Source organism: Eurosta solidaginis, chromosome 4, assembly GCF_040869045.1.
Source record: "Eurosta solidaginis isolate ZX-2024a chromosome 4, ASM4086904v1, whole genome shotgun sequence".
Classification (NCBI taxonomy): domain Eukaryota; kingdom Metazoa; phylum Arthropoda; class Insecta; order Diptera; family Tephritidae; genus Eurosta; species Eurosta solidaginis.
In genome coordinates, this window is record NC_090322.1 from 130,282,278 (window position 1) to 130,295,645 (window position 13,368).

At 37.9% G+C, this 13,368-nt stretch overlaps 1 protein-coding gene across 1 annotated transcript in view; it reads right to left on the reverse strand.

Moving 5' to 3' along the window:
• The window catches only part of LOC137250331 (uncharacterized), a 316,174-nt gene extending 304,626 nt beyond the window's left edge, over positions 1-11,548 (reverse strand). Inside the window, exon 1 of the mRNA XM_067782949.1 lies at positions 9,244-11,548. Coding sequence (XP_067639050.1) covers positions 9,755-11,305 — 1,551 coding nt within the window. The 5' untranslated portion in view covers positions 11,306-11,548 and the 3' untranslated portion in view covers positions 9,244-9,754. The remainder of the gene's footprint in view (positions 1-9,243) is intronic.
• Positions 11,549-13,368: the final 1,820 nt, after the last annotated feature.

Here is a 13,368-nt window from a genome sequence, read left to right on the forward strand (position 1 = left end):
TTCTATGTATTATATGTGTGTCCACAATTCATCGCAACTGATTCAGCTATATGTTATACCCTATGGCCATCAGAGCGTTGCGTCTCCGCTTTTCGGTACACCCTATTGCTGTAGCTAGTTGTTTTACCACAGCCGCTAGATGGGTCTCCTAAGCATTATCTAAGCGAAGATAGGCGTTTTTTAACACGCGCAAACGAAACGTATACGCGCGTGTTAAAAAACACGGCTATTGAAGACTCTGTACGGCAATTTGATGGTAGTGAAAATATTTCTGTTGAAATTTGGCTGCAAGAGTTTGAAGAGACTGCAATTATGTTAGGGTGGGATGAATTACTAAAATTCATATTTGCTAAAAAATCACTGCGAGGTTTAGCAAATTTGTTTATTCAAAGCGAAAGAGGTATTACTTCTTGGCAAAAATTGAAATCACCATTAGCAGAAGAGTTTAAGACTGTGGTAAATAGCGCACAAATACACAAACAACTATGCGAGAAAAAAATGAAAGCAGAAGCGAGTGTGCAAGAATATTTTTTGAGTATGAAGGAATTAGCAATGCGGGGTAATATCGATGAAAATGCTTTAATGCAATATGTGATTGAAGGTATTAGCGACTTGAATGTAAACAAAGCAGTATTGTACGGTGCACATAGTTTGAAAGAATTTAAAGAAAAAATCAAAATATACGAAACGATGCGAAAGAGTAATAAGAAGAGTGTCGAATGTAAGGTATAAGCAAAAAGTGTGGTGAAAACCGAAAAAGATAAATTTGTTTGCTACAATTGCGGGATGAAAGGGCACAAGAGTGTAGATTGCAAGGACAAGGGAAAGGGAACGAAATGTTTTCAATGTAAACAATTCGGACACATATCAAAAAATTGCCCAAAAAATTAAAATAAAAGTGAAACAAGCATATATTTCATGAGCAAGAAAACATCTGACACAGAACGTAAATACTCAAGCTATGAACTAGAAATTTTAGCTGTAATAGAGGCATTGAAAAAATTTCGTGTGTATTTACTTGGTTTACATTTTAAACTCGTAACTGACTGTAATGCCTTTACGAAAACGTTGGAGAAAAAAGATTTAAGCACAAGAGTAGCGCGTTGGATCCTATTCCTTCAAGAATATGACTACCAGGTAGAACATCGCAAGGGTATTCTAATGAGGCACGTAGATGCTTTAAGCCGCTACCCGGTTATGAAGATAAGTGATGTAGATTTACTAAGCTCGTTACGACGCGCTCAACAGCAAGATGAAGAATTAAAAGCTATCACTGAAATTATTCAAGATAAGAAGACGTACAACGACTATTTCCAAAAGGGAGGTATTCTCCACAAATTGATCGACTACACTGAGGTAGTAGTAGTACCGAAGTGTATGCAACGAGACGTGATTAGACGTGCACACGAGAAGGGCCATTTTGCCGTGAAAAAAACTAAAGATCTGATTTGTCGAGAGTTTTTCATTCCAAAGCTGGAAGAAAAAATACGCACGCATATAGCTAACTGTGTTGCTTGCATTGTCTCAAACCGAAAGTTAGGCAAGCAAGAGGGTGAACTTCATCCGCTACACAAGGGTGAAACACCGCTTCATACGTACCATATAGATTTCCTTGGTCCGTTGGAGTCTACCAACAAGTCGTACAAACACATATTTGCCGTTATCGATTCCTTTACAAAATTTTCTTGGCTATATCCTACCAATTCAACGTCAGCACAAGAAGCAATTAGCCGTTTAAAATTACAGAGTATGACGTTTGGTAACCCAGTTCAGATTATCTCGGACCGTGGTTTGGCATTTACGTCTGACGATTTTCGAAAATACTGCGAAGACGCAAACATCCAGCATTTCAAAATAACCACTGGGCTTCCACGTGTTAATGGCCAAGTGGAGAGATTGAATGGCGTTATATCAAGCGTTCTATCAAAGCTAAGTAAAGACGATCCAAGTAAGTGGTATAAGTACACTGACAGGGTACAGCAAATCGTTAACTCCACATATAATCGAAGCATCGGCATGACCCCATTCCAGTTGTTGACAGGTGTTAAGATGCGAACAAGCGACGACGTTAATATCAAAAATTTAATAGAAGAAGAAATGCGACAAAAATATGTAGATATGAGAGATGAGGCTAGGCAACATGCAAAAAAGCAGATTTTGAATATGCAAGCTGAAAACAAAAAAACATACAACCTTCGACGCAAAAAAGCCCACAAGTATTCCATTGACGACTTGGTGGCAATAAAACGTACGCAATTTGGTGGAGGACTCAAATTAAAAGCTAAATATCTGGGTACCTACCGTGTTATAAAGGTAAAGCCAAAAGATACCTACGACATTGTGAAATCTGGTAAAACTGAAGGGCCAAATCAAACACCGACTTGCGCCGAATTTATGAAGCCATGGGTAAATTTCTCTGATGATGACAACGGTGCATTCGAGGGCGAATGCGCAGCAGGATGGCCGAATGTGGGAGTGGGTTTCTAAACAACATCTTGACCTTTTCTCAGCAACCTTGTGGCACGCGATGCGAAGAAGCAACAAAGAGAAACAACAATGATCAAACGAGAAGCAATAGTTAGTTGACGACGAGAACTCAAACCATAACGACGGCAGAACGACGCGTGTGAGTTAACATTTTGAATATTGGAATTAACTAAATATCATATTATATTCAACCATTTGTGAATTTCATTTGTAACTTAATTCTTTATTAAACATTAAACGTTCAAAATTAAACATTAAATAATCAAAAGAAAAGACGCAAATATAATTTTAAATACATTGAACAAATACCACAACAAATTGAAATTTACCATAGAAAAAGAAGAAAACGGCAGTATCCCTTTCTTAGACACCCGAATATATAGAAATAACAACGTTTTAATATTAGATTGGTATTCCAAACCAACTGCTTCTGGGCGCCTAATAAATTATTTTTCATCGCAACCTTTAAAATATAAAATAAATACGGCCAAGAACCTCATAAGCAAAATATTGACAATCAGCCATCAAACATTTCACGACGCTAATATAAGAAAAATCAAAATGACACTTAGAAAGAATAATTACCCCGACTACTTGATATCAAGCCTAATCATGCAAAAACAAATGGACATCAAAAATACTAGACTTCAAACAACACACACAGGCAACAACAACCAAACAAAGCAATACTTCAGTGTCACATATATTCCTAGGCTCACAGAAAACTTCGCGCGAGATCTTATAAAAACATCAAACAAGACATTGGCTTTTAAATCAAATTGCACTTTGGCGACTTGCTTTACAAAACTAGAAAGAAACTAAAGAAATGAGAGAAAGAAAACGATACACTTTAGAGAGCCTACGAATACTGCAAAATAGAGAAAAGACAATCAACAGGAAGGAAGATACTGACAATATTACCGCAGCTTATTTATTATGTTTATAGTGTTTAATGTGACAAAGTGTACCACAACTCGATGGTACCGATTTTATATGTAATTAATGGTGTAATTTTTGTAAATTTTATTTATTTTCATTTTGTAATTTTGTCTACCGCCACATCTAAAGTAAGTTGATTTTCAGAAGTATGTTGTATTTGTTCATCTGTTTCGTTGAGTTTTGTCTGTGGATATATGTATATTCATAAGCATTTAAAAATTTTAGTATTGTAACTTTTTGCATTTCTTGTTGTTTTTATTTTATACAATAATAAATAGAATATTACGCCCCTGATGATGCCAAGGAAATTTGGCGAAACGTTGGGCCGTAAGGTGGAATAAACCTTGTTTTTATTCGCACTACAACGAAATAGATCAGAATAGCTTAAAGGAAACTTAATCTCCACATTAAATAATATATTTAACTTCGTAAAAAGGATAGTCGTATATCACTAACCCCTTTTTACCCACATATATATACTATATATACCACCATATATATACTATATATATCACCGATCTTTATGATTATTTCAGACAACAATATATGCTATACACGTAAGCATTCTTTGAAATTTGAAGCCTCTAGCTCTTAAAATAGGGCAGTAATTACGAAAAGTTTCTTATCTGAACAATCGGTTATGGGGGATATATACTATATATACGACCGATCTCATCAATTTTTTCATGCAACAATATGTGCAATATACGAAAGTATATGGTGAAGTTTCAAGCTTCAATCTGTTAAATTGAGTAATATATGACAAAAATCCTCTTTTTCTGAAAAATCGGTTATATGGAGGATATATGCTATAGTGGTCCGATCCGGCCTGTTCCAACAAATGTCTAATCGGACACCCAAATACACCCGCTCACCAAATTTTATCAAGATATCTCAAAAATTGGGGGACTAGTTTGCATACAAACAGACAGACGGACATGGCTAAATCAACTCAGCTCTTCATCCTGATTATTTCGGTATACTTAATGGTGGGTCTATCTATTTTCCTTTGAGGACTTACAATTTTGGGTTTCGTGACGAAATTAATATACCATTTCATTTTCATGAAAGTTATAATTATGTATCAATTAACGAATTTGAGAGTAAAAATCTAAAAAATGCAGGGTTGGGTCCATTTGAAAATATTAACCTAAAGACTGGACATTTTAATTTTTGTGTACCGTTGAAAAACCTGCTTAGATTTACTGAAGATTTTGATAAAATGATTGTTAATTGTAAACATGAATTAATCTTAATGCGAGCCAAAGATGATGATGTTGTTATGATGTCAACTACACCATCAGAAAAGCTTTTATTAAAACTTTTAAATATTACATGGAAAATGCCACATGTTCAACTTTCATACTCGTATCGGTTAACTATGTTGAGAACAATTAACAGCAAACAACCACTAAACATTTCGCTTAGAAGTTGGGATGGTTACCCTAACCCTTCTCTACAGGAAAGCACTAATATCTTATGGAATGTCAAACTGGTTGGTGAAAATGAAAGACCTCGCTATATTATTTTAGGATTTCCAAATGGAAATAAATTTACACATTGTGACTTATTGTATGTTAAACTTCACCTCAAATTAAAATCAGCCTACATTTGCGTACCACATTACCCGCCAATTTTTGGGGAAGCGGCATTTCGAGCTCACCCGAATTTCATCTTATAAATTGTAAACTGTTGGTGGTATACAACTTTTGATAAAGTACGCTATAGATGATATTTCACAAAACAAAATGTGACGAAAAAGAGGTGAATTGGACTTTTGGTTAGGCCAAAATTACCCAAAAACTAAACGCTATACCACAAATGCCGCAGTTCCTCTATTTTGAAGACATTTCTAAGATTCCTCCAGAAGTTTTTTGGAAAATATTAAAAGAACTGACTACATACGTTTTTTTTAATTTATGTGCATTCGTTGTGGATCTAATGTGCTTGCCACACTTTTCAGCGAATGTAGAACGAACTTTTTCTAAAATAAATTTAAACAAAACAAAAATCCGAAAGCGTCTGGAATCGGATACATTAAAAGGAATATTGCTAGGCCAAGATTATTTAAAATTGAATAACTTTTCCTGTTATAATATTAAACCGCAAATAAATATGCTAAAAAATGAACGCTAAAATGTATAACTAAGAAACTAAAATGAGCCACACTTCCCGAGTGTAGTTGTTGTGCGCATGTTGTATTTTGTAGCTTTTTGCAAAATGTGGATGTGAGTGCTGTAATACAGTTGCCAATAGCCAAAATCTGATTGTCACAGTCAGCGACGTTGTTGTCGTTACCAAAGTGCAGGACAGTTTCGTTGTGTTGAACGGGAAACAAGATGACTCTCTTACATACTAATATAGGTTTCGGATACTTTATTAAAAAATCTAAAAAATTATTGTCTAACAGAACCCTACTACTAGATACCTCCATTAACTATGTTATTGTTGTATTTGTAGAGTGCATGTTAATTATCTTTTTTACATCTTCAAAATTTAATATTGACGGATTAATGACGCCAATCCTTGCAAGGGCAATGGCTGAAATCAAGATTTCAATTTCGGAAATTAAAACTCTATTTCAGGAGAGCAATGTTTCGTATAAATGATTAGTGTCAATCTTCTTAACTTTAACATTGTTTGTGATTAGATTCACTGTATCTGTTAGCTCATTTATTATTTTTTTTTTTTTTGTACTTCTGTATTTATTTCTATTTGCCTATTTTCTGAATTACTTAGCTCTTGTTGTCGAAATTTTAAATTTTCAAAATCATCGAAATCTGGTGTTCCTCGTGCTTCGTGCCTGCCTGTGGTGAGTACTTAATGTTTCCAAAAGTGTTTTTATATGCTCGATGTCCTAGTCCAACAACATCCTCATGTGAGATGCAAGAAAATGATTCGCTAGTTTCTTTGTTTCTTCGGCTATTTCCATATAAGTCCTGAGATTTGTTGTGTGTTTAAGAAAGTCAACCTCCTGCCAAACAGTTACAATCCCGTCCTGAATAGGTATGTAACTAGAGTGCGAGTAATCAGTCAGTTTTGCTGTGGTCGACCCAATTAGAAGTATCACCGAAAGAATCCTAGAAAATACGAAAATTATTCTACCTTGGTTACCCTAAAATCAAAATTTTTATTTATTTTATGTTGTCCTTGTGGGCCACCCTCCTTTAATTAAGACTGTGGTCCCCACGTCCGTTTCTACCTTTTCCTCTATGTAGAGGGGTGTCAACTTATTCCCTAATCTTTTATTGGTTTTCACCAATACACGCTCCCCCACGTCGAATACTCAATTTTTTCTGGAAGGGTTATTCCTCTCCAGCAGTGTTTGTTGGGCTTTCTCTATTCTATCCATTATTTCATTTCGCATATCCTGTGGTGTGGCGTGAATCACATCAATGGGTTTTTTGCCGGTGACAGAATGAATAGTTCGATTATATTCGAACGTAGCCAACAATATAAGCTCAATTGTTTCGTCAATTTTTTTCTCCAATTTTAGGCATCTCGCAATCTCTGCAAGTGTACCGTGGAAACGCTCAACCTGACCATTAGAGGTACTGTGAAGCGGAGGCGCATTCACAATATCGACGTCAAACTGATTTTTTAACAGAGATTTTGTCGTTTCGGAATTTAGCGATGCCTCATTATCGCAGTAGACAGTCCTCGTACCCGGAAATATGTTCATTTGCTGCAGAATTGGGCCTTTCAAATCTACAATAGTACGGGATGGTATGTGCTGTACCTCCGCAAATTTAAAAAACTTATCCAGACAAGTGAGAAAGTATTTTTTGTCTGTGGAGAAAATGTCATTATGTAGCATCTCTCTAGCATAGGACGGTGTGGGGGTTACCCCTAGTGCCTGCCTACGGGGGTGTCTGTCATATTTGGCCCTGTTGCATATTTTACAATTTGAAACTATTCGGTGGCTAACTTAGTTATTTTTGGAAAGTAGTAGTCACAGAGGATCTGTTTCACGTTTTCTTGAGCTGCTCTGTGAGCACGGTTGTGTTCAGCCGTAATTATCTCTCTTTGTTCATCCTTGTTGACAATGTCCGACACCATGCGTTTACAATGCCAAAATTTCGTTGATGAAAAAGATGTAACCAATTCGTGTTGAATGCTTGGCAAAGTTGGCAGGCCGCAATATGTCGCATTCACCACGTTTGGATTTACAACCACCTTAATCTCGTCAACAAGTGTTCTTCTATTAGTGAACTGAACTTCATGAAGAGTTTTTTTCCGAAACATATGAAATTTCGTCTCAAATCAAGATTTGCCTCCTCAAGAACAATTTGGTTTCTGAAACAATTGAGTGGTTTCTCTGTTGATTCGATTGTATGCGACAATGACATTTCGCTATGAATGGTGGCCAAATCGGACTGCCCTTCCTCCTCTAGGACATAGATATTCTGTCGTGGCAGTGCGTCAGCAACATAATTTTCCTTACCGGGTTTGTAAAAAATCTGTGCATTGTGTTCATCAATAAAAGCCTTCCAACGTTTAATCTTGGCGGTTGGATTCCGGTCTGAAACCGCAGACGTGAGTGGCTGGTGATCTGTATAAATATTCAGGTTCCTAACGCCGTAAAGGTAATTTCTAAGGCTCTTGAGAGCACAGACAGTTGCCAGCAACTCTCTTTTGTTAGTTGCGAAATTCTGTTCCCGATCCTTCAGGGTTGTAGAAATCATAGTTATTGGCTTTCCACCCTGAGACAACACGGCCCCTATACCCATTGATGAAGCGTCCGTCGTTATATCGAAAGGCTTCTTAAAATCTGGATAGGATAGTATAACGTCCTCAGATGCCAACACCTCTTTTAATTTGTTAAAAGCTTGGAACTGGTCTTCATTCAGGTTTACCCTTACTTTCTTCTGTTGTTTAGACTTAACTTTATCGTTTTCACCTTTAAGGATATCCGTCAAAGGCCTTGTTATCAACGCAAAATCCTTTATAAAACATATATAATAACTTTCCAGCCCCAGGAAGGACCTGACATTGAACAAAGTTCGGACAAGTACTCCACACTTTGTTTAAAGAAGTGAGATTTTTCACGGGATACCCTCATATTAGCTTCGTACAGCCTTCTCAAAACCCACTCAATATGCTCAACATGTTTCTCCTCGTCTTCGGAAAAAATAATAACGTCATCGACGTAAACATAACAACACCTCCCTATCTGTTCTCGAAGCACGTCGTCGATGGCCCTCTGAAAAATGCTGGGTGCATTCTTCAATCCGAAAGGGAGTCTACAGAACTCGTATTTCCCATGACCCACCGAAAACGCGGCCTTCTCTCGATCTTGGTCTGCATGTGCTATTTGGTGAAAGCCTGATTTAAGGTCAAGCGTTGTGAAATACTTGGCCCTTCCCAGAGTCGACAATATGACTGTAACATTAGGAATAGGATATTTGTCGTCGATGGTTTTCTGATTTAGCTTCCTAAAATCTATAACCAGACAATTCGTTCTCGTATTTTTCTTTTTTTTTTTTAGTTATCGTATATTTTTTGCATTATTTAACTCAGAATTCACAATTTGTAATTTCTTTTACTTTTCTCTCTTTTCCATTCTTTTAATTTTCGTATATTTTTAGCATTTCTCTCAAAATTCACAATTTGTAATTTCCTTTTTTTCTTTATTTTTCTTTTAATTATCGTATATTGATTTTAACATTATTCACACATTTTTTTCACTCTACTTACATCTTAAAATACATATTGTAATGAATTTGCTTGTAAATCCTCTTATTTGCAATCCTCTGCTAAGTTCGAATCACTAAACTGTTGAATAAATAACTCCAATTTGTAATAATGTAAAATGACCTTTATTAAAGTACTTCTCAATAACAAACTGTGCAACGAATAGCTTGCTTAATAACCACACTGATTGATAGCTCAATGAAACTCTACTATTCAAAATAACACTGCTATTGCTCGCTAGATATCGTCTTAATCAAACTGCTTGACAACTCAAATCAAACTGAATTACTTCTTACTCGCCTGCGCCACTTTTATAGTTTACGCTGCATACATCTAGGCTCTTCTATTTCCAGAAGTTACTAGTTAGTTTCGGCTACAAAATCGCCAGCCACAACTACGTGCACAAATTATTGCTCTCTCTTGTGACAACTCAGATAAGATATATGCATGTATTTGTGCATTGCCGCTCCGATGTTCGTATACGTACATACATATGTGTAGACGCAATTATTTATTCGTTTATGTAGATACATAATGATTGAATTATTGATGTGCATTCACGTCGCTGGTTAGCATCGGCTTAGAGACGATAGCATTGCTCAGTGCTACTAACATTCGTTACACTGCCCTCCACCTAAGTCTGATCGTCCCGATCAGACAAATCTCTCAATCTAAACGCTGCTAGCATCGCCAAATGTACCACTCTTCTATTTCGTGATTTCCCAATTGCTTGTATGCGGTAGATGATATCACTTATCTTCTTCACAACCTTGTACGGGCCTTCCCAACTGCACCGAAATTTGGATGGAACACCTTTCCGCCGGTGAGGGTTGTATAACAGTACCAAATTTCCCTCCCGGAAACCTTGCGAATTATTTTCCTTGTCGTACCTGTGTTTCATCTTACTACTCATTATTCTGGATCGTTCCCTCGCACTCTGTTGCTCGGCCAATGAAGAACTACTTCGCAGAGCTTGCGCTGGACGGATTTGCTTTGCATAATCAGTATCGTTCCGACGCTTCACAACAATAGTGTGCCTTGGCTTGAAACCACCCTTGCATTCTTTTTTCGTTTTAGTACGTCCGTTAGGGCTTTTCAATGCCAGTGTTTCGCTCACAGGTACCTTCGGCTTTGATTTGTTTGGCCCATTTGTTCCATCAACTTTTACCTTTGAATTTCGTGGCCTTCGTCGAGTCTTCTCCACCAGTACCCGATTACTGCTGAACCCTTTTTCCAAACTAAAGTTAAGTGGCACATCTTGGTTCTCATAACGCATCACCCTTCTCTGCATATCGATCTTGATGTCATGGTCAACCAAGAAATCCACTCCCAATATAACTTCATCAACAATCTCCGCCACAACAAATTTGTGTAGAACCATGACCTTCCCAATCAATACTTCACATATCACGTCTTCCTGAACTTGGTTATACTCGCCAGTGACCGTACGCAACTTTGCTCCAGGTAACGGTTTTACTCTCCTGTTGACCAAGTCAGATCGGATCAAGGAATGAGATGCGCCCGTATCTACAGTCAGTACACGTTCTTTACCATCCACATTCCCTCTGACGGTAAGACTGCTTGATTTCCTTCCCATTTGCGACACAGATATCACGGGACATTCAATAGCCGGGGCAAGTTTTCGTTCTTTACATTCGACACGCTCTTGCTCATTTCCGCCAGCTTTGCGTTTACGGCCACCCACATTGTTGGAACTATTAGGACCAAGATCGCAATGACGTGCAATGTGACCTGGGTTGCCGCACTTAAAACATTTAATAACTCTGGCATCCTTCTGTTGAGATCCCTTCAGTGCTTCCAAAATTGTGTCTACCCACTCTGGCTTTTCTACTTCCACACGATGAGCTTTGTATGCTGGTTTACTCAATAGTGAGGCTGTTTCCTGAGTCAATGCATGTGATACCTTCTCTGCAAATGTTGGCTTTGGGTTTGCGTATGTGGCTCGCTTCGTTTCGACGTCCCGTATGCCATTTATAAAGCTCTGAATTTTTACTCTTTCGGTGTATTCCACGGGTGCGTCGGCATTCGCCAAATGTGCAAGCCTTTCGACATCTGACGCAAACTCCTGCAAAGTCTCATTAGCTTTTTGGTAGCTGTTTTGCAACTCTATTTGGTGTATCTGCTTCCTGTGTTCGCTTCCGTATCGCCTCTCTAGAGCGTTCATCAATGTTTCGTAGTTGTTCCGCTCTCCCTCGGGAATAGTCTGTAGGATTTCAGCAGCAGATCCTTTCAATGCCACGAATAGTGCAGCAACTTTATCTTCCGCACTCCAGTTGTTCACTGCTGCGGTCTTCTCAAACTGAATCTTAAACACCTGGAAAGGAACAGAGCCGTCAAAAGTTGGAGTTTTCACCTTCGTATTGCTTGCTGAAACAACTGGGCGAATTAGTTGCAATTCCTGTATACGACCTCTCAAAGCATCCACCTCTGCCTCGAATTTTTCTTCAAACTGCGTTATTTTCTCGTCCATACGCGCTTCGAGTTTTGATGATATACGTGCCTCTTGCTCTTTCAGTTGTGTTTCCATCTTTGATGTAATCTGTGTCGACATTTCTGAAATACGTGTCTCATGTGATTCCAGCTGGGATGCCATATATGTCTTCTGCTCTTCCAGTTGAGATGACATTTGCGACGACATTTCGGATATACGTGTCTCCTGTGCTTCCATCTTGGATGTTATACGTGTCTCCTACGATTCCAATTGTAATGACATATACGTTTTCTGTTCTTCTAGTTGTGATGACATATTTGTGGATATTTGTGATGACATTTCTGTTATACGTGCCTCTTGCGCTTCCAGTTGGGATGCCAATTGCGACGACATTGATGCTACTGTCGATGTTTGTGCAGATATTGCAGTCAATATCATGTTCAAGTCTGTGCTCGTAACTGTCTGCGATGTTTCGTTTTTCTCTTCAATTTTTGTTGTTGTTTCGTCCCCATCAGGATAAAAGACAAACTCGTCCACATCAATTCCTTGCGACTCCATTACCTCTCGTAGCCGTGCTTGAAGTTCGATCTTATTGCCGGTTGTATTTAATCCACGGTTCTCCAACTCCTTTTTCAGTTGCTGGATCTTCAATTCACTGAACTTTGCCATGTCCAAGTTGTATTCCCAATCTTCGGAATTTATTCAACAATTCCTCTTCTGACACCAATTGTAATGAATTTGCTTGTAAATCCTCTTATTTGCAATCCTCAGCTAAGTTCGAATCACTAAACTGTTGAATAAATAACTCCAATTTGTAATAATGTAAAATGGCCTTTATTAAATTACTTCACAATACCAAACTGTGCAACGAATAGCTTGCTTAATAACCACACTGATTGATAGCTCAATGAAACTCTACTATTCAAAATAACACTGCTATTGCTCGCTAGATATCGTCTTAATCAAACTGCTTGACAACTCAAATCAAACTGAATTACTTCTTACTCGCCTGCGCCACTTTTATAGTTTACGCTGCATACATCTAGGCTCTTCTATTTCCAGAAGTTACTAGTTAGTTTCGGCTACAAAATCGCCAGCCACAACTACGTGCACAAATTATTGCTCTCTCTTGTGACAACTCAGATAAGATATATGCATGTATTTGTGCATTGCCGCTCCGATGTTCGTATACGTACATATGTGTAGACGCAATTATTTATTCGTTTATGTAGATACATAATGATTGAATTATTGATGTGCATTCACGTCGCTGGTTAGCATCGGCTTAGACCCGATAGCATTGCTCAGTGCTACTAACATTCGTTACAATATTTATAAAATAAAATTCGATTTCCTGGTGTCTTCCTTGATGTCCCGATTTTATTACAGCTACTTCCCACGTTAGGGCGCCTATTAAAAAATATCAATTAATAACTCGAGTGGATGATTTATTCTTTATTACCGAAAGCACTTGATTTTTCGGTGAGTTTCAAAACTAAACTAAACTTACAAACTATTCGATTTTTAATCCTAACCTACAGCCGCCACCGTCGCAGTCGCTGCTGGTATCGCCACAGGGAAGAGTTCCAGGAACGCCGCGCTGTGACTGGCTTGTGATGATGTTGTGGAATTTGCAGATGTTCGAAATACGATATTTGCATGAACTCACTCCCACGATTCGAGGAAGTTGTTATGACTGCTGAACATTAATACGAACCGCCATGCAGCTGCATGTTGTTGTTGAATTGCAGATTCGCAGTAATTAGCGAATGCTGGCTAGCCGCTAGTGAATTTCT